This window comes from Aotus nancymaae, unplaced genomic scaffold, assembly GCF_030222135.1.
Source record: "Aotus nancymaae isolate 86718 unplaced genomic scaffold, 86718_ANA_hifiasm-v0.15.2.pri h1tg000016l, whole genome shotgun sequence".
NCBI classification, from domain to species: Eukaryota; Metazoa; Chordata; class Mammalia; order Primates; family Aotidae; genus Aotus; species Aotus nancymaae.
Genome location: NW_026988428.1, coordinates 66,591,801 through 66,614,450, shown reverse-complemented (window position 1 = coordinate 66,614,450; position 22,650 = coordinate 66,591,801). Strand labels below are relative to the sequence as shown.

The 22,650-nt window shown below is 42.1% G+C and overlaps 1 protein-coding gene across 1 annotated transcript in view; it reads right to left on the bottom strand.

Annotated features, from left to right (window-relative positions):
• Positions 1–22,650, bottom strand: part of VWF (von Willebrand factor) — a 168,938-nt gene that overhangs the window by 133,615 nt on the left and 12,673 nt on the right. Inside the window, exons 4-6 of the mRNA XM_064377521.1 lie at positions 21,275–21,377; positions 20,784–20,992; positions 9,023–9,147 (exon numbers count right to left, since the gene is read on the bottom strand). Coding sequence (XP_064233591.1) covers positions 9,023–9,147; positions 20,784–20,992; positions 21,275–21,377 — 437 coding nt within the window. The remainder of the gene's footprint in view (positions 1–9,022; positions 9,148–20,783; positions 20,993–21,274; positions 21,378–22,650) is intronic.

The following is a 22,650-nucleotide window of genomic DNA, read 5'->3' as shown; positions in this document are numbered from 1 at the left end:
TTACAAATGTTAGCTCAAGCAGGACAGGTGATTTCCTGGGAGGAAGAGGAATTACTGGTGAACCACATGCCATTTCAGAGGAGGGGGAAAGAGTTCTACGAGATAACAGACGAAGCGAGAGAATGTGAAGAGAAGGATGGCCGAAGAAAATAAGGCTTGTGTTCACCTAATAAACACCAAATTCAGAGACCAGGAAAACAGGAAATCTGAGGCTATTCAGTGACTGACGGGACTGCAATTGATGTGACCTCATGAGCAAGGCCTGGAGAAACCAGACCAAAAGCATCTGCTTCTCCAGTATTCAGGGACATGGAAGGACAGAGATTTAGCTTCAGATAGACAGAATGAAAGAAGGAATTTACCGAGGAGTCAAGGAGGGCTGCCTAGGGCTGAGCTCTTCAAGATGGCTGGGAAGAGCCCAGCAAGGGTGTCTCAAAGACTTAACTCTTAAAGTCAAAGTCACAGCATAACCTGCCTACCTCGGCATAGTTTGTGGAGAGCATTCATGCAGCAGGCAGGGGGTTGAGCCAGATATCTGCTAGACTCTCAACCAACTCTGAGTTTGTATGAGCCTAAGATTCCTAACATTAATGAAAAGAAATTTCTTCCACTTCAAACACCTGTCGGAGGTTGATGCTGCCAATGAATGATTCACCACGTAGGCAGAGTGATAAACGGTGCACTCAGTTTCTCAATAGAGACTGATTGTCTTGAGGAGGTGATCCTGAGCAAGGAGATGATGGTCACAGTGACTGTGCCTCCCTGAGGAGGTCAGGCCAACACTATCACATGTCATGATGCAAGCCACGCAGTGCACACAGTGGCAACATACCAAGTGACAACTGTTCATTTGGTAGACACTGCACATGTATATACACGTACATCATATGTTTAGTTAGTATGTTAATCTTGGCCTTTTCCCGGTGGGTCGTGGTGAAGTTTCTTGAGAAAAGGGTGCCTTTTTCTAATTAGCAAAAGCATGGTATGAGCTGGCTGCAGCCCAAGCCCAGTCCCCTGGAACCTTGGACTTCCTGTCACAGACAGGACTGCAGGACAAAGCTGAGATGCCTTTGCAAGGTTCAGCCCTTGCTGGCATTCCCCAGACTGACTGAATTTTTTTTTTAAGTGATCTAAGGATCTTTCTTTCTAAAATGTACACTACGTGATAGTTACCTGCAAGTGAACATCAATTATTTGAATGTTCATAGCTTGGGGGCCCAGACTCCAACCGTCCTGTGTTCAGTTTGAAAAACTGAAAAAACTGCAAATTTGCACACAGTCAAACAAGGCCATTATCAGTCCCAGTGGACACAGGCATTGGGTTTTGCTGGCATAACAAGGAAACATTCATTCCCCGGGTATAACTAATAAGTAATATGACCTGGCTCTCGGAATGAGCTGACTCCTTGCTATGCCCTGGAAAGACAGAAAGACCCAGAGGGTGGGGGCGTCGATTCTGGAGGCTGTCAAGGAAAGTTCCAAGGTCAGTGTGGACTCCCGCAGAAAACACTCTGCCACCCAGAATGGCCCTTGGAGCCACAATGGCAGATACTTGTAAATGATGCATCATTTACCAGACCTGACTTCTGAACCCAGGGGCCCTGTGGGACTACACAGGCTGTGAACAGTTCCGAAGACCACATTAATCATCTCCTGGTAGACGAGTCATTGAGCCTCCCAGCCAATGAAGGAGCCCTGGTTGTGGGCAAACACTATCTGATTGGCTGAAGACAAAGCAGTCCTCTCTTCTCAGGTAAACAGCCTGAAACAGGGAGTTCTGAGCTGAGAGAAGTTTGTGCCTCTGGGAGGTCTCATGTGTTTGCAGCCTCACCCCAACACTAAGAACCTGGCACCCAGTTTTTCAGCTGTTCCCAGGACACTGGTTAGTAAGGACTTTAATGCACCCAGGAGACAAAGTGAGTAGCGAGGGTACAGCTGGAGCCTCAAAAAAGTGCCCCAGAAGGCAAACAAGGCTTCTCTTGCATTCTCCCTCCCCTTCGTCTCCAGGAGACAAACCTCCCAGTCTCCCTCCTCAACCTGGTCTCAGGATCAGGTTTTCCACTTGAGAATCCTGTCTTTACCTCCCACTCAGTATTGATAAATGAGACTATTCTTTTATATTCTGAGGACAGGGGAATATTTGTCAAGCAGTTACTCTGCTCTGGGCTATATTTGCAAAATAAAATAAGACCAAAAATAAGAAAGCCTTGAAGGCATGTTTCAGTATTAGAGGTACCTCCATGGCCACCCTGACCCCACGTCACCAACTGAGGAACCCACCACCTCCTCTTCATCTCGCCCCTGCCTGGAGAACATTGAAGGGCAGCCGAGGGTGACCCACCAGCCAATAGCACAACTGTAGGTTTGGGGAAAACAAGAAAGAAATTGTGAAAATCTGTCCTCTCTTACACAATACCACAAGTGCACTAAATTTGAAATCCTCCTGGGTTCACAAGCAGCTCTGGAAGGAAGGCTGGTTCCTATCACTTACCCACCTGGATGTGTGGAGATGGCTGGCACCTTGCTTTCCTTCTAACCTCAAGCTGTGCTCAGCTACCCAAAAGGAATGGGTTATAGTTGGGAGGGGGAAGGAGAAAAATAATCAATGTTGAAGCTTGTGTGTAGGAAGTAGAGTTCAAAGTTTCCTTTCTTATTAAAGAATAAATCATAAGTGGTAGAAATAATAGTTTGTTTCAAAGACTTTCTTCAAAGCCTTCTTGCTTTTTGCTAATAACTCTTTGTTAAGCCCTATCCTGTGTAGCTGTTAAACATGCTTACAGGCACATAGAACATCCTATGTCCTTGTCCTTTAACCAAGATATTTGTGCTATTACTTTTCTAAGTTCTTTCACAAGCAACTTCCTGTCCCTTCCTTATTAGGACTTCCTCTTTTCCTTTTGTTCTCCATTTTCTTTACCTATTCAAGAAAGTTTTAAGTTACTAGCCAATCAGGTTCACTTTTAGATTGTGAGGTCTGGCTCTAACCAACAGAGATCAGACACAGCAGTAAGGATGACCCCAAATGCATAAAGGATAAATATGTCTGCTTTTCCTTTGTTCATTGTACTCTCGTGGCAAGATAGCTAACGGGAACACCCTTTCCGAAAGTAAAATTGCCTTGCTGAGAGATCCTTTGTCTCAGTGCTGATTTTTCTTTGTGGCACTGAGCATCTGTTTCCAACATTATACTTAAAGCCCGTTGTGGGGTTGGCCTGCTTCTCAGCTCCCACTCTTAAGGCAGGGCACTCCAGTGGGAAACACAGGACAGTGGGAGAACATGGGAGCCAGCTGACTCCTCCTCCTTCTCCTCCTCCTCTTCCTCCTCATCATCATCATGTCTCCTAAAAGTCAAGTCTCACTGGGCTAAACACTATAAATATCATCCCTCTCTTGGCTGGGTGTGGTGGTTCATGTCTGTAATCCCAGCACTTTGGGAGGGTAAGGAGGGCAGATCACAAGGTCAGGAGTTCAAGACCAGCCTGGCCAATATGGTGAAACCCTGTCTCTACTAAAAATACAAAAAAATTAGCCAGGTGTGGTGGTGCAGGCCTGTAATCCCAGCTACTCAGGAGACTGAGGCAAGAGAATCACTTGAATGTGGGAGGCAGAGGTTGCAGTGAACTGAGATCACGCCATTGCAGTCCAGCTCAGGAAACAGTGTGAGACTCTGTCTCAAAAAAAAAAAAGAAAAAAGAAAAAAATTATCCCTACCTTACCTTTTCAGTGACCCAGCTGGTACTATTTCTGTTTTACATATGTGGAAACTGAGGCTCAGCAAAGGCACATGTCTTGCCCAGAGTCACAAAGCCAGTAAGTGAGCTGACTCAAACCCACACCTTTAACACTATGCCCACGCCAAGGTCCAGGGGTGAGAGAAACTCAAGGGGCTATCAAAGGCATGGTTCAGGCACTTAGGACTTTTACTGGAAAGAAGAGGAAACTCCTCCCTTCCACATGACAGCACCCTCCCCTCACATGCTAGAACTCAGTCTGCCTTTGTTAGCACTGGTACTGGGCTGGGATCCCGGTGATGCAGACTTTGATGGACTAACCAGAAAGCCTAGCAACACCAAAGCCCAAGGGAAAAAGTCTTTTGGAATGTACTTGTTTATAAGGTGGAGACTGTCTGATCACAATTTAGGCAACTGGATTCAGCATCAACTCAGAATATTTTTCTTGGCCTTACATAGGCCTTGGTCAGAGGTCAAATTGTTCCGTGAAGATGAAGACTCATGGAATGAGTAGCCAGCTAAAATGAAGCTTTCTCATGTTAAGGTGATGGGGGCGGTGGGAGAAGGGTGAGGTTGGAGTGCTTTATTTTGTTTCTGGATAGGAGAGGGCTGGGTTTCTCTACTTATGTACTTACTTAGATAAATCAGATTCCTACAAGTAAAGGAGTCTGGATTACTGTGGTGGTCACAATCCCTAGATATATAACACCACCAATTTCCATTCATCTACCCATCCAATATTTATTAAGAACTATTATATACTGTCTCTCTAGCCCAATTCACAGAAACACATAATGAGAGGGTTTCATTTTTTGGTTTTGGTTTACAGACAGGGTCTCACTCTGTTGCCCAGGCTGGAGTGCAATGGTGCAATCATAGCTTACTGCAGCCTCCACATCCTGGGCTCAAGTGATCCTCCTGCCTCAGCCTCCTGAGTAGCTGTGTCTACAGGTATGAGCCACTGTACCAGGCTAATAAAGGATTTTAGAACTTAAAGGAACCTTAAGAACCTGCAGAGCCCAACTCCACAAGAGAAACACAATGACTTGAGGAGCCTGAACCAATGTGACCAGAATGAGGAAAGGGAGGGAGCCAGGCAGGGCGTGAGTCCTGGCTCTGCACCTTGCTAGCTGGTGACTTTGGGCAGCTACTTAACTTTCTATGGCTTTGTTTTTTCATCAGATGAACAAAATCACAGAGCACCTGCACTGCTGCCCTGCTGAGGGGCTGCGCGCTTGGGTGACTGCTGCATGTGCTCACACTCTGCAGAGCTGCCCGTGCCCAGACAAAGGCAACTGTGGCCTGTCAAGTGCATCATGACAGTGGTCCTGGGTATAGTCAGGCACCATCCTCTTTGTGCATGGTTGTAGGTTTTGAGAAATAAAAATAAAATCCTAAGCTCCCCCAACCTACTAAACAGATGCTCCCTTGGCCAAAGGGACCCCAGAGAAATGTTAAAACTGAGTTCCTGGACATGACAGGATGGGAGGTTGAACACACCTCATTATACCCTCCCCTTGCCAACTGCCATTAGACTTTCTGTCCTAAGAGTTAAACAGAACCAGCCCAGCAGGAAGGACTCCCCTCCTTTTTTTTTTTTTTTTTTTTTTTTGAGACAGGGTGTCATGTTTTCACCCAGACTGGTGTGTAATGGTACAATCTCAACTCACCATAGCTTCAGCCTCCCAAATTCAAGCCATCTTCCTCCCTCAGCGCTCCAAGTAGCTGGGACTACTGGTGCACCACTATGCCCAGTTAATTTTCGTATATATGTAGGAATAGAGATGGGGTTTCACCATGTTGCCCCAGCTGGTCTTGAACTCCTGAGCTCAAGCTATTCTCCTACCTTGGCCTCCCAAAGTACTAGGATTATTGTGCAAGCCACCACACCTGCCCATGTTGCAGTTTTCACACAACTGACCAGCATTCCTTCCTGGAAAGAAACCATCAACCACAGAATGGTTCTGGCTGATTTACAGAGGCTGGGCACAAGACGCCTCTGGGTCCTCCTTTTCACCTTTGACCTACAGAGGCTAATTTTAATGCATTTAAATGTTAAGTCGCCATCTCAGAGTGGACAGGGACTGTATGTAACATGCATGTTTGCTTACTGTATATGCAAATACCTCCTCCCATTATGAATATTCATACCTTCTCCTATAGCCTGTTAAATATGTATGCTGAGCCAACCCTTTTGGATTAAGTTTCTATTCCACTCTTTTCTCCCTTCAAGTGCCTGCTTTCAGTTTCTACCAGAGGCTACACTTCCCAACCTGCAGGGGACTCTCAATAAGAAAAGCCCTCTTCTCTACGTTCATGAACCTTGTGACTCTTCGGCTGACATTTTTCACAGTGTGGTTGCTCTCTGGATGCGGGCAGGGAGGTGGTGCTGTCAAGTAGAGCAACTTTATAAAGGGTGTCAGGCCACAGTGTAGGTGCCCATTCAGAGCCTGAGGACTCATCCACCAGCTGCCCAGTGTTGGCTGCCAAGGGCTCACCACTGAGTCATTCCTCAGGAATGGCCCTCAGCCCAAGGGAGTCCTACCTCCTCACCCAGGGCAGCCCACATTCAGTGACCAATAGGGGCCACTCCAGCTTCCAGAGTTCCTTGAAGGATCAGCTGAGTCCCCATTGTAGTTCTGTCAATGTCATCACATGCAGTTCAACTTGTCCCACTGCCCAATTCTGCTTCTCTCACTTCCTTACCAAGGCTGCTCTTGAGAGGCTTCCCAGTAAACCACTTGCATATAAACACCCTTCCCAGGGAGGCTGACGCACGGCACCACCAAGGAACCTTGCTCCTCAGATGATGAGTCTCTGAAGCACAGTTCCAACAAGGCAACTCCTGTTGCCCAGGGGTCCAGCTTCACAGCTGCACCCACCTCCCCAGCCCTCCCCAGCCCAGGTCAGCCTGATGCACAGTGGAGAGGGAATTATCCATTGAGATCTTGCTCCACGTGAAGCATTCTTGTGCCAAACACCCACACATAGAGAGGCACAAAGACCACCTTTACCTGCGGCAAGTGAAGGCAGAGTGCGGTCCTGGCCACCCTTTCCCACACCTACCCCTTCTTTCCAGTGTGAGGTCCTGGTAAGTGAGATCATGAAGGGCAACCCTGGCAGAAAGAGCTGCTACAGGGCTGCCTTGTAAGTGGCAATAGGTCTGTGGGAGGAGTGGGATAGTCCTCCCAGCCTTACCAGGGTTGGCAGCCATTAGCACATATAGAAGAGGAGAAGGCCACATGACCACAGAGATTGAAGCCATGAACCCAAAGACAAGGAATGCTGCTGCCACCCCAAACTGGGGGAAGCAAGGAACAGATTCCCCCCTGGAACCTCTGAAAGGAGCAGAGCCAGCCAACACCTTGATCTCAGCTCAGGGAAGCTAAATTTGGACCTCTAGCCTCCAGAACTGTGAGAAAATAAATGCCTATTGTTTTAAGCCATTGAGTTTGAGATAATTTGTTTTTTGGGGTTTTGTTTGTTTCCTTTTCTTTTGAGACAGAGTTTCATTCTGTCGCCCAGGTTGGAGTGCAGTGGTGGAATTTCAGCTCACTGCAATCTCCGCCTCCCAGGTTAAAGTGATTCTCCTGCCTCAGCCTCCTGAGTAGCTGGGATTACAGGCGTGCGCCACCACGCCCAGCTAATTTTTGTGTTTTTAGTAGAGACAGGATTTCACCATGTTGGTCAGGCTGGTCTCAAACTCCTGACCTCAGGTGATCCACCCACCTCAGCCTCCCAAAGTGCTGTGATTACAAGCAAGAGCCACTACACCAAACCAAGTTTGAGATAATTTGTTACAGCAGCCTCAGGAAGCCATCCTGACATCTAAACTGTGTCCTTCAAGCACAGCTTCACGCTCAGACTCCCTTCAGTGTCTGCATCTGTAAAGTAGTTTTCCTTCCAGCTGATCTCATATGAGAGGAAGCTTTCCCTCCTATTTCTAGTTTACAACAGCCATGTAAGAAAAAAGTGGCTTTAGGCTGGGCCCGGTGATTCACGCCTGTAATCTTAGCACCTTGGGAGGCCAAAGCGAGCAGATATCATGAGGTCAAGAGATCGAGACCATCCTGGCCAACATGGTGAAACCCTGTCTTACTAAAAATACAAAAATTATCTGGGCATGGTGGTGCATGCCTATAGTCCTAGCTACTCAAGAAGCTGAGGCAGGAGAATTGCTTAAACTCGGGAGGCAGAAGTTGCAGTGAGCCAAAATTGCACCACTGCATTCCAGCCGGGTGACAGAGTGAGACTCTGTCTCAAAAAAGAAAAAAAAGAAAAAGAAAAAGAAAAAAGTGGCTCTTTTCTACTGGTAAAATTTCAGACACATGGCAGGTGATGATGGACATATGTGGGGACGACAGGGCACTGGAGTCTAAAACAGAAAGGCATAGTGACCGTTACTACGGTTCAACTGTATATGTCCCTCCAAAATCTGTGTGTTAGAACCTAAATCCTAAGGTGATGGTACTAAAAGGTTGAGCCTTTTGGGAAGTAATTAAGTCCTGAGGGCTCTGCCCTGGTGAATAGATTAGTGCTCTGATAAAAGAGGTTGATAAGAGTACTTCAGTGTACTTTTCTTTCCTTTTTTTTTTTTTATTGAGATGGAGTCTCACTCTATCACCCAGGCTGGAGTGCAGTGGCACAATCTCAGCCCACTGCAACCTCCACCACCCAGGTTCAAGTGATTCTCCTGCCTCAGCCTCCCGAGTAGCTGAGATTACAGGCACATGCCACCACGCCCAGCTAATTTTTTTGTATTTGTATTAGAGACAGGGTTTCGCCATGTTGGCCAGGCTAGTCTCGAACCCCTGACCTCCACACACCTCAGCTTCCCAGAGTACTGGGATTCCAGGTGTGAGCCACTGCGCCCAGCTTCAGTGTGCTTTTTTGCTCTTCCACCTTGTGAGGACACAGCAAGAAGGTCCTTGCCAGACACCAAATGCTGGTACCTTGATCTTGGGCTGCCCAGCCTCCAGAACTATAACAAGTAATTTCTGTTCCTTAAAATTACCCAGTCTCAGGCATTTGTTATAGCAGCACAAATGGACTGAGACACTACACCAAGTCATTAGCCCAGACCCATTTTTAGAGCTCCAGACCCAGAGACATGCTAGAATTAGAGTTGACCAAACTCTAGCCACAGTTAGTTTTGGAGGAAAGGGGCCTGTAGGACCTGCAGAGTAAGTCCATTCCTCCCCCAGAGGGAAGGATACAAGACTGAGTCCTTCTGTCTTTTGGATCCAGAAATCACACACCATCCAGGGGCACCCAGGCCAGGCCACACCCACCTTCTGCATTTCCCCAGAGGAGATGTTGCACGAGCCGCTGGGAGGAGATGCCCGTTCACACCACTGTTCTCCACTGCTCAGAGCCCATGAGTTGGCAAAGTCATAGGGGTCTGAGGTCAAGGTGCCTGTGAAAGAAAGTTTCAGGAAAATAACACTTCAGTTATGCCTGTCCCACAACTTCTGAGTGAAAGCTCTAGGTCTGATGGTGGTTTGCGTTTTTTGTTTTAATTTTATAAAGGGTCTGGCTGTGTTTCCCAGGCTGGAGTGTAGTGGCTACTCACAAATGCAGTCCCACTGCTGGGCAGCACAGGAGTTTTAATGTGACCTTTCTCCAGCCTGGCTAGTTCACCCCTCCTTAGGCAACCCCGTTGTCCCCCACTCCCCAGGAGGCCCCCATATTGATGCCAAGCTTAGTGAGGGCACCTGATCAGCATAGTGCTCTGCAACCCAGAACTCCTGGGCTCAAGCGATCCCGCATCTGCCTCCCGAGTAACTGGGACTGCAGGTATGGGCCACCATACCAGGCTCTAGGTCTGTTTTTACCTGAATCTAACTTGTATTAAATTAAACAACAAGCATGCATACAGTGCTCAGCCTAACATTATAGGGCAGGGGTGTCAGAGCTCAGCAGACTGTTGGAGACTGAAGAAGGAAGGAAGGAAGGATGGATGGATGGAAGGATGGATGGATGGATGGATGGATGGATGGATGGATAGATGGATGGATACAATTACAATGAGGGAGACGAGGTGAAAGATGATAAGGAGAGGCCCTTTCCCTCTCACGTCTCCATGCCTTCATGTGCCTTTCTCCCTCCATGTGGAATGTTCTCCCCGTATTGCCTTATCTGTCTCCATTCCTTCTTCAAGCTACAGCTCAAGAACCACTGCCTCCAAGGAGCCTTTCTGAGCAGCTCTACTCCCATTCCTCACCCCAGCCTGCTTGGGTGTCCCTTCTCTGTGCCCCATGCTACCCTGGGCAGCCCTCTACCAAAACACTCATCGCTCTTTGATTTATATTCTTTTTGCTCATATTCATCCCCAGTCACCTGTGAGCTCCTTACTTAAGGGCATGGGCTGTGTCTCTTGTCTCTAAATTCTTATCTGCTGGATTGTGAATGCTCAAAATATTTTTGCAGAATGAAGGTAAGAACATGACACAGAACCTAAGCCCAGCCCCCAGGTCACTGCATGCACCAGGGTCTCGCGGCATCTGTGCTTTAATATTACAGTGCTCATGCTACGGTCAGCTACGCACAATAGACTGTGAGGGCCTCATGGACCTACATGGCCTGATGCAAAGTAATTATCTAATAGTACTGCTGAATCTGTATTAAAAGCTAGTATGAGACGACTACCTTTGCAGTATTGGGATGAGCAGTTTTTTGCATAGCCAGGCCTGGAAGAGTGAAGTATGTCTCAAGGTCAAGTAATACATTTGCGAATAGTAAATAAACTGTCCCAGGGGAAGAAAACTATAAATGAGACCTTAGAATATAGTCAGTTATTATCTGACTATATTGACAGGTAGAAACCACCCCCCCTCACCACCACCAAAGATATATTCACTTCCTAATCCCTGGAACATGTAAATATTATCTCATATGGCAAAAGATGTGCTTAAGTTAGCGATCTTGAGAGCAAGAGTTTCTCTTGGATTACTTGGTTGGGCCTAATTGCAATAATCTTTATCCTTGTAAGAGATGAGTAAAGGGAGACCGGACAAAGACACATGCAGAGGACAAGGCAATGTGAAGACAGAGGCAGAGGATGGAGTGATGCAGCCGTCAGTCAGGAATGACTGCAGGTGGTGGAAGAGGCTAGGAACAGATGCTTCCCAAGAGCTTCTGGAAGGATCTTGGGGCCTCCCAACACCTTGATTGCAAAATTCTGACCTCCAGAACCATGAGAGAATAAATTTCAGTTGTTTTAAGCCACCCAGTTTGAGATAATGTGTCGGCAGCCACAGGAACATACCAATATGATATACTGGTAGCAAGAGAACTTAAATTTGTGACATGTTAACTGTGTACCCGACATTGTGATAGGTACTGTCTGGATTCTCAGTCATTCCATACCACACAGGTTTTGACACTTTCTAATAAACCACACTAAGATAGGGACATAGAGGAGGTTTTGTGTTGTTGCCTGGGCAAAGCCCTTCTATGATCCTGTGTGATCTAGGCTGATCCCAATTCCTCACATGCAAATAAGGAGTTAGACTAGATGATGTCTAGGGTCATTTTTAACCCTGACTTTCTACGAAGTGGAACTTTATGGGGCTAGATCTGAAATGAGACATAGGCTGTCCAAGAGATGGAATTACAAATATTCTTGCTTAGAGAAAACTCTCTGAGAGCCAAAGTAGAAGCCAAGCTGAGCAGATTCCTAGAAGTCAGGAAGCCAGATTAACTGTTTGGGAACAAATACTGCTGAGTCTTTAACAACCAAAGACAACTAAACCCCCAATCCTTTAAGGATGGTTTCTGAAATATCACCAGAGTCGTGAATTTTTACCAACAACCACCACCTTATTCTTCACACCATAGACCCCATTCTTAGTTTTTAAACCTTAGAGCCTAGGAATATGAAAGACATTTTAGGGCTGGGACTTCTATTTCTAGCAGTATGACAGGTTAAAAAACACTGAAACATGTGCCTCTGCAATGGACAAATGCCCTGTTGAATTCTATGACTAATCTCACAAAAAAGTAGAAGAAATTTCAAAAGACAAAAAGGAGGAGGAGGGAAAGGATAAGGAGAGAAAATGGAAAAACAGAATTGGCGAGTGTTGAGGTCAGGGCAATCTTGCCAACAAAGGGGCTTGGGTTTAACATCTTTGGATCTGTATCATGTAGGAAGGAGATCCTGAGACCCCCATTGTGAAGCTGGGACCCTTAAAGGATAACAACACCCTCCATAAGAAAGTTCACAAGAAAAAAAAACCCTACTCTAAGAAACAATGGGCCAGGGGCAAGGCTCAAGTCTACGATTCTAGCATTTTGGGAGACCGAGGTGGGTGGATCACTTGAGGTCAGGAGTTGAAAATCAGCCTGTCCAACACAGTAAAACCCCGTCTCCACTAAAAATTCAAAAATTAGCTGGGCTTGGTGGTGGGTGCCTGTAATGCCAGCTACTCAGGAGGCTGAGGCAGAAGAATTGCTTGAACTGGGAGGAGGAAGTTGCAGCAAGCCCAGATCACACCACTGCACTCTAGCCTGGGCAACAGAGCAAGACTCTGTCACCAAAAAAAAAGGAAACAAGTCTGTTACCTTAGTCTGGCTTCTGGATAAATGAGGGAAAAAAAGGTCTCCCTCAAAATCTGTAGTTGTGGGAAAGCCCTCATGTGGATTTGAGATTCCAATTTATACTTCTTACAAGATTTAGTAACTCCATATTGAAATATTAACACAAAACCCTTCAAAGATGAGCTCACAATCCAAAATTATGAAACATAAGAAACAGTCCACTCTAAGCAAGAGTCACTAGACACAGGAATAACAAGATTAGAGCTTCAGAAACTTCAGATATTAAAATTTCTATGTAGAGGTTATAAAACAAATATATTTAAAATTATTGTTGGGCTGGGCGCAGTGGCTCACACTGGTAATCCCAGCACTTTGGGAGGCCGAGGTGGGTCAATCACAAGGTCAAGAGATCAAGACCATCCTGGCCAACATGGTGAAACCTCGTCCCTACTAAAAAATACAAAAATTAGCTGGGCATGTTCGCGTGTGCCTGTAGTCCTAGCTACTTGGGAGGCTGAGGCAGGAGAATTGCTTGAACCCAGGAGGCAGAGGTTGCAGTGAGCCGAGATCACGCCACTGCACTCCAGCCTGATGACAGAGTGAGACTCCATCTCAAAAAAAAAAATTATTGTTGTAAAGAAGAAATAAAAATTTTATAAAATAAGACAATAAGAAAAACAATAGAAAAGAGCCAAGTTTACCTTCTAAAATTACAAATATAGTTAATGAAATAAAGAGAAACCTCTATTGATCAGTTAGACATCACCTGCCAATCAGAAACAGTTGAGAGAGAATTAATGAATTAGAAGATAGATAAAAGTAGAGATGAGCTGATAATCCCCCTCTCCAGGAAAAAAAAAAAAAACAAAGCTCTGATTTATAGCATTTGCTGATTTCCAGTGAGTAAATACTCCTACCATGTCCAGTTTCAAGTTACCAATGTAACAGTAGTGAATGTGGAGCTGGAAAGAGATACACACAATTGATTCCCACCAACCAGCATGAGCACAACACTTGAGCCAAGCAAATGACCTAAAAAGCAACACAGAGGGATAAAGATCTAGAAAAAAATGGAAATAAGGTAAAGATAAAAAGGAGGATGAAATAAAAATATTCAACATATTTCTCATAGTTACCAAAGGAGAAAAAAATGACTGAAGATGTTCTAAATCTGATGAAAGATAGAAAGCATCAGATTCAAGAATCACAATAACTCCCAAGCAAGATAATAATAATAAAACCTACACCTAGACACAAATAATAATTAGACTGACAACATACTTCTCAACAGCAGCAATGGAATCCTTCAAAGTTCTGAGAAATAACTGTCATCCTAGAATTCTGTATACCCAGCTACAGTGTCACATAAGAAAGAAGGAGCATTTGCTTCAGTTATAACTACCAGGCCCTGAATGAAGTAACTACTAAAGAGTGTTTTTTTAGAAAACAGAAATTAAACCCAAATGAAAGGAGAAATTATGAGTAAAGAATCTGTTAAACATGAACGCAAATCCTGCCAGGCATGATGGCTCACACCTGTAATCTCGGCACTTTGGGTGGCCAAGGTGGGAGGACTGTTTGAACCAAGGAGTTCAAGACCAGTCTGGGCAACATGGTGAGACCCCCAACTCTACCAAAAAAAAAAAAAGTAAGACAATCTAAACAAGCACTGATGGTGTAAAGCCATAATAATAATGCCAAACTTAATACTTATTCAAACAAAGTAAGGGAGACAGTCAGAGTCACAGGGAAAGAAATAACATAGAAAAAACAGCAATAGTAGAAAATGCAAAATAAGGATGGTAAATATAAATCTAAATATATTAACAAAACATTTAATATAAAATGAATGGAAAGATGCGGAACTTTATAGTAAAAAGGCAGAAAGAATCATGTTACATTAAAATAATAAATAATAATGAGATACCACCATATATATTAAAATAATAATTTAAATATATATTTATATTAGCCATTTAATATATATATTTATATATAAAACAGTTAAATATATATAAGTATATAGTTTTATATATTTTATATATTATATATTTTAATATATAATATATAATATATATTTAAATATATTTATATATATTAAAAATATAATATATATAAATATATTTAAATTGCTAATATATATAGTGGTATCTCATTATTATTTATATATATATTTAAATAATACTTTAAATAATATTTAAAGTATTATTTAAATATATATGATATATAATGTAAATATTATATATATTGTATTAAATATATATAATATTAAATAACATTAAATATATATATTTAATATATACAAATAAAATATATATTTAAATAACAATTTAAATATATAGACATAATATTTAATTATGTCTCAAACATATGTCTATATTTTGTGTCTATATTTTATTTACATATATTAAATATATATTATAAATATATATTTATAATATTTATTATATATTATATATTTATAATATATATTTAATATAAGTAAATAAAATATAGACACTTAAAATATAGACATATGTTTAAGAGACACTTAAACGTATGTCTATACAAAAATCTGTACATGAATACCACCTCACTCCTATTAGGCTGGCAACTATCAAAAAAAGCAACTATAATGTTGAGAAATTGGAGCTCTTTGGCACTGTTGGTGGGAATGTCAAATGGTACTGTTACTGTGAAAAACAATATGGTGGTTTCTCCAAAAATTAAAAATGGAATTCCATGCTAATGGATCAGAATTAATATTGTTAAAATGACCATAATGCCCAAAGCAATATACAGATTCAATGTAATCCTTATCAAAGTACCAATGTCATTTTTCACAGAAATAGAAAAAACAATCTTAAAATTCATATGGAACCAAAAAACAGCCCAAATAGCCAAAGCAAACCTGAACAAAAAGAACAAAGCTGGAGGCATCACAATATGTGACTTCAAAATATATTACAATATAGTAACCAAACAGTCTTGTATAAAAACATACACGTAGATCAATGGAACAGAATAGAGACCCAGAATAGAGCCAACTGATCTTTGACAAAGCTGACAAAATGTATACTAGGGAAAAGACACCTTCTTCAACAAATGGTGCTGGGAAAACTGGACTGCCATATGCAGAATGAAACTGGACCCCTATCTCTGACCATATACAAAAAAAATCAACTCAAGATGTATTAAAGACTTAAATGTAAGACCTGAAACTATAAAAATCCTAGAAAAAATCCTGAGGAAAACTCTACTTGATATTGGTCTAAGCAAGGAATTTCTGACTAATTTTTCAAAAACAAGCAACAAAATCAAAAATAGACAAACGAGACTTCATTAAACTAAAAATCTTCTGCACAGCAAAAGAAATAATCAACAGAGTGAAGAGACAACCTGCAGAATGGAAGAAAATATTTGCAAGTTATTCATCCAGTAAGGGACTAGTATCCGGAATACAGAAGGAACTTAAAAAACTCAGCAACAATGAAAAATAAACAATCTCAGGAAGAAGTGGGCAAAGGACATGAATAGGCATTTTTCAAAAGAAGACATACAAATATCTGACAGGAATATGAAAAAATGCTCAACATAATTTGTCATGAGAGAAATGCAAATTAAAACCACAATGAGATATCATCTTACCCTAGTCACAATGGTTACTACTAAAAAGACAGAAAATAACAGATGTTGGCAAGGATAAGGAAAAAGGGGAACTCTTACACATGGTTGGTGGGAATGTAAATGAGTACAACCGCTGTGGAAAACAGTATGGAGATTTTACAAAGAATTATTCATAAAAATAGGAATACCATTCAATCCAGCAATCCCACTACTGGGTATCTACCCAAAGGAAAAGAAATCAATATATCAAAAACATACCTGCACTGGTATATCTATTGTGCATTATTCACTATAGCAAAGACATGGTATCAACCTAAATGCCTATCAACAAATGATTAGGTAAAGAAAACGTAGGCCGGGTGCAGTGGCTCACGCCTGTAATCCCAGCACTTGGGAGGCCAAGGTGGACAGATCAGCTGAGGTCAGGAGTTCGAGACCAGCCTGGCCAACATGGCGAAACCCCGTCTCTACTATGCAAAAATTAGCCGGCCTTGGTGGCACACAGCTGTAATCCCAACTACTCAGGAGGCTGAGGCAAAGAATTGCTTGAACCCGGGAGGCAGAGGTTGCAGTGAGCCGAGATCATGCCACTACCCTCCAGTCTGGGAGAGAGAGCAAAACCCTGTCAAAAAAAAAAAAGAAAAAGAAAAAAAGAAAGAGAGAGAGAAAGAAAGTAAATAAGTGTGGTGCATATATGCAATGGAATACTATTTGGCCATAAGAATGAAATCACATCTTTTGCAGCAACATGGGTAAAATTGGAGGTCATTATGTTAAGTGAAACGAACCAGACACAGAAAGTCAAACATTACATGTTCTTACCGATAAGTGGGTACTAAAAACTGTGTACACACAGAAAGAGTAGAATCACAGACATTGGAGACTCAGAAAGGTGAGAGAGAGTGGGAGGGGGTGGATGATGAGAAATTACTTAATGAGTACAAAGTATATTGTACCCTAAAAGTCCTGACTTGACCGCTACACAACCTATGCATGTAACAACACTGCACTTGTACTCTATAAATTTATACAAAAAATTTTTTTGAGACAGAGTCTCACTCATTGCAACCTCCATCCCCTGGGTTCAAGCAGTTCTCCTGCCTCACCTTCCTAGTAGCTGGGATTACAGGCGTGTGCTACCATGCCCAGCTAATTTCTGTGTTTTTAGTAAAGACGGGGTTTCACCATGTAGGCCAGGCTGGTCTTGAACTCCTGATCTCAAGTGATCCATCTGTCTTGACCTCCCAAGGTGCTGGGATTACAGGCATGGGCCATCGAGCCTGGCCTTATGCAAATTTTTAAAAAGAAAAAAATTTTAAAAATGCTTTAAAAGAAATTGCATATCAAATTTTTCTCCTTTTAAGAGAAATAGACATCATAAAAGGTAGTATTTTAAATTTTCACATACTTGAAAAATAAAGAATTAAATATATGAAGAAAATACAATTGCCACACAATCCAGGAATTCTGCCTCTGGGTATATACTCAAAATAATTGAAAGCAGGGTTTTGAAGAGTTATTTGTACACCTATGCTCATTATTCAGCAGCATTATTCACTACATTATTCACTATAGGTAAAACGTGGCAGCAATCCAAGTGTCCATTGATGGATAAATGGATAGGCAAAGTATGGTCTACATGCACAATGAATTTTTTTTTCCTCAAATTCCTCTGATAAGATGGAATATTATTCATTCTTAAAAAGGAAGAAAATTCTGACATATGCCACAACATGAATGAACCTTGAGGACATTATGCAAAGTGAAATAAGCCAGTCACAAAAAGACAAATGCTGTATGATTCCACCGTGTGAGATACTTAGAGTAGTCAAAATCATAGACAGAAAGCAGAACGACAGCTTCCAGGAGCCCAGAGAGAAGAACAGGAAGTTATTGTGTGGTGAGTATAGAGTTTCAATTCTGCAAGATGAAGAGAGTTCTGGAAATGGATGGTGGTGATGGTTGTACAACAGCATGAATGTACCTAATACCACTGAACTATATACAGAAAAATGGTTATGATAGTAAATTTTGACTGGGCGAGCTGGCTTACACCTATAATCCTAGCACTTTGGGAGGCCAAGGTCAGGGGATCACCTGAGGTCAGGAGTTCAAGAGCAGCCTGGCCAACATGGTGAAACCCTGTCTCTACTAAAAATATAAAAATTAGCCGGATGTGGTGGTAGGCGCCTGTACTCAGGAGGCTGAGGCTGGAGAATCGCTTGAACCCAGGAGGCGGAGATTGCAGTGAGCCAAGATCATGCCATTGCACTCCAGCCTGGGCAACAAGAGCAAAATTCTGACTAAAAAAAAAAAAAAAAAAAAAAGATAGTAAATTTTATGTTATATCTATCATAGCACAATAAAAATGGGGGAGCTAGAAATCTATACACAAATGTTTAGAGTGGCTTTATTCATAATTTCCCAAAATTGGAAAGAACAAAATGTCCTTCAACTAACTGGTGAATGGATAAACAAATTATGGTGACTACTCCTTAGCAATAAATAGGAACAGACTACTGATACATGCACCACCATGGATTAATCTCTAACAGACTATGTTAAGTGAAAGAAGCCAGACTTACAAGACTAAATACTCCAAATAGTGTATGATTACAGTCATATGAATTTTGGAAATATCAGAACTACAGAAACAGATGAAAGATCAGTGGCCACCAGGGGCTAGGAGTTGGGGGAGGATTTGACTACAAAGGAGCATGGTGATTTTAAGGGTGATGAACTTGTTCTACAGTTTGATTGTGGTGGTTACATGACTCTACACTTTTGTGAAAACTCAGAGAACTGTACGTGAAGGGTGAATTTTACTGTCTGTAAATTAACTTCAATAAATCTGACTTTTGAAACAACAATCATAAAATTGAGCCATGTGGTGCTTCCATGACACACATCTGAAACAAAATCACACAGAAAGGTTAAAAGAATGGAAAACGATACATCAAACAAGCACTAACCAGAAGAAAGGTGGAATAGCTATATTAACATCAGACAGATTAAAGGCAAAAAGCATTGGTAAAAATGAGAGTTATTACATTAAAGGAACAATTCCCTAGAAAGTTTCCATATTTCTAAACACTAATAACAAAGGCTCAAGATATACAAAGTAGGCTGGGCATGGTAACTCATGCCTGTAATCCCAGCACTTTGGGAAGCTGAGGCAGGCAGATGACTTGAGGTCAGGAGTTCAAGACTAGCCTGGCCAACAAGGTGAAACCTCATCTCTACTAAAAACAAAAATTATCCAGGCATGGTGGCACACGTATGTAGTCCCAGCTACTCAGGAGGCTGAGGCAGGAGAATCACTTGAACCCGGGAGGTGGAGGTTGCAGTGAGCTGAGACCTCACCATTGCATTCCAGCCTGGGTGACAAAGCAAGACTCTATCTCAAAAAAAAAAAAAAAAAGCAAAACTTGACAGAATTGCATGAAGAAATTGACAAATTCACACCATTACAGAAAAATTTAGCTCTCTTAATAATAAGTCATTACTAAGCAGACAAGAAGTAGTAAACACACAGAAGATCTGGAAAATACAATTAGAAAGCTTAATTCAGCAAGTATAGATAGAGTCCTGCACCAATTAGACAATACATTATTTTTGAGCATACATAGAACAATTGCAAAAAGTCCACCAAGCAAAAACATTTAGTTCTAGCTCTCATTTTAGCTATATTTTCCCCGCTATCATGGTCATTAACAGCAGTATACAGAAATAACCCACAACTTGATCAACCTTAGTGTCTCCATGAGTTTTCACACAAAGTAAACTGTTAATCTTTTCTACAAGTGCCAAATTTTAAGAAAGGGACTAAGCAAAGTATATCAAAAAAAGAAATTAATTACAAATAGGTAACTTTAAAATTTTCAAACATTTGAATTTTTAAATGCATATAGGTTCAGAAAGTGCTCAAAATGGAAATTAGAAAATTTATAAAACTAAATATACATATCAAAATTGGTACAGCTGGGCACAGTAACGCATACCTATAATTCCACTTGGAAGGCTGAGGTAGGAAGATTGCTTGAGCCCATAGGTTCAAGATCACTTTGGGCAACTTAGCAAGACCTAATCTCTAAATATATATATACACACATGCACATATATAAGTATATATATACAACATATATAATTACATATATATACACATACACATTATAGATATACACATACACTATACAAACACACACACACACACACACAGTGCAGCCAAAGCGATATTTAGAGGGAAATTTATAGCCCTAAATCTACATATCAGACAACAAAATCAGTGCTGGAGAAAACAAAAATAAACTCTCATACCATTATAGCACATTCCAATGAAAGGAACAGTCAGTTGTTTCTCTACATGCTTACCCTCTAATCAGAAAGTAGTTGGGTCATAAGGAAGAAAGATAACTTATATATAAGTGTTCAGCTTTGGCAAGGGAATATCACTGATTGAATGTTTATGTAACTGAAATTATCTAAAGAAGATTGAAATATTCATCTTTAATGTTTTCACATTATCACATTACCCATATTACCTCCTATTGCTTGTGAACACACACATAAACTGGCCTTTTTGGATGGTGTGGAGGACCGCCCCATGGATTTTATCCACTCCACTATAGTGGGCCGAGGAGGATCGACTCAAACCATCCAGCATTGACCAACCATCTACCACGTGTAAGTTGCTATCCAGAATTCAAAGTTGAACAAAGCCAGCTTTGAGGAGCTCAAAGACCTGGTTTGACTGGAGGTCTAGGCATTGGAATGGAATGCGAAGAGATGAGATTGGCAACATCAGTTGAGGTGAGGTCACAGTGAGGCTTGAATGTCAGGGGAGGCATGATAGCAAGGAAATAAAAACCACGACCACACTTAGGGAAATGGTATCCCAGAAAATCTTACCTTCTTGGGTCATAAAGTCATCTTCAGCAAAGATGTTAAAGTTGCCACACAGCCCGCAGGTCTTATTGAAGTATCTGTCTGACAGCAGGACTTGAAAGTTGCCGCTGCCATCGATCCTGGTCACAAAGCCATAGGCCTCACTGGACAGCTTGTAGTACCCAGCCTCAGTTTCTAGATACAGCCCTTTGGAGGCATAGGGCATGGAGACTCTGGAAGGCAAAGGCTAAGTTCAGAAGTAGACCTCTCGTGCATTTTCTGGATGTCTCTCCCACCTTCTAATCCCAACCCCATGTTGTAGGGTTCAGACCATGGTGCGAAGTGGCTGAGGGCCTAGACCAGCAATTGGGAGACCTGGCTGTCTCCCAGCCCTGCAACTCACTTCCTTGCCACATTTGCTTCCATTCTCTGGGCCCCAGTTTCTTCACCTGAGAAATGAGGGCTTGTGCCAGGGGATCTCTATGCCCTTTCTAACTCAGACATTCTAAGCTTACCTTTGGTCCCCCTGTGTCACAGTACCATTGAAAAACAAATGGATGTCAAAAAATTCCCCGAGATACACGGAGAGGCTCACTCTCTTGCCATTTTGGAAGTCCCCTGCAAGAGAAAAAAGTCAATAGTAGTGATTATTACTCCCCTCAATGAGTACCTTGATTAAGAATCATCATCTACATAATCTTTTCTCAGCAGAAAATGCCCCCAAAAGTCTTAACAAGTGAGCAACAAAAATCTCCCTAAAAATCTCATTTTCTCACCCATTTTTTCATTCATCTAAAAATAATTATTGAGTGACTTCTGGATACATAGCCCTCGGGTGGGCTCTTATATATCACAAAAGAAAAATGTAATAAAAGCATGATCTCTTGCTTATGGGAGTTTATAACCTGGGTATAAATAGAAAACAAACACGCGACATTGTAAGGCAGCAAACAACACTGCGTTACTGGAAACAGGTGCTCTAGGAGAGTGTAATTCATTCATTCATTCATTGAGACAGGGTTGTGTTCTGTTGACCAGGCTGGGGGTGCAGTGATGTGAACACGGCTCACTGCAGCCTCCGCCTCCTGGACCCAAGCAATCCTCCTGCCTCAGCCTCCCAGGTAGCTGGGACCACAGGTGTATACCACCACACCCAGCTAATTTTATATATATATATATATATATATATATATATATATATTTTGTAGAGACAAGATCTCACTGTGTTGCCCAGGCTGGTCTTGAGCTCCTGGATGCAAGTGATCCTTCTGCCTCCGCTTCCCAAAGTGCAGGGATTAAAGGCATGAGTCATTCTCCCACTCCCACCTAAGCCTAGCAGTGCTATTTAAAATGGTATCTTAGGACAGCTCAAGTCAGATTCCCTGGGCTGTTTGTTTAAAATGGAGATTCACGAACTCCACCTAAGTTTACTGAATTTGATCATCCAGGAGTTCAGAGATCGTGTGGGTCAAAGGCCTTACACAGCACATGGAATTAATAAGGATACACTAAATGGTTGACAGGGGAAATGTCTGAAGATCCAGACACATGATAAAATAGGCTCTGGGAATGGTGTGGTTGTGAGTGCTGAGCAGGGCCACAAGGGTGATGGTGGCCGGCAGGAAAGAAGAAACACAGGCAAGAGACATTTTTCACAGCATGACCAAAGCTTACCAAGCCTCACATAGTTTTTGAGAACTGCTGTTACTTGTGCTGGGTCTTTGATATTCAAAGATAACTAATTGGTCATAAGAATGAAAAGAACCAGAAGGGAAAATATAGAGTCTGGTCTCAAGCCTTAGAGACAGAAATTGGTAAAGTTGGTCTTAAAAATGAGCAAATACCAGCCTGATCAACATAGTGAAACCTCATCTCTACTAAAAATACAAAA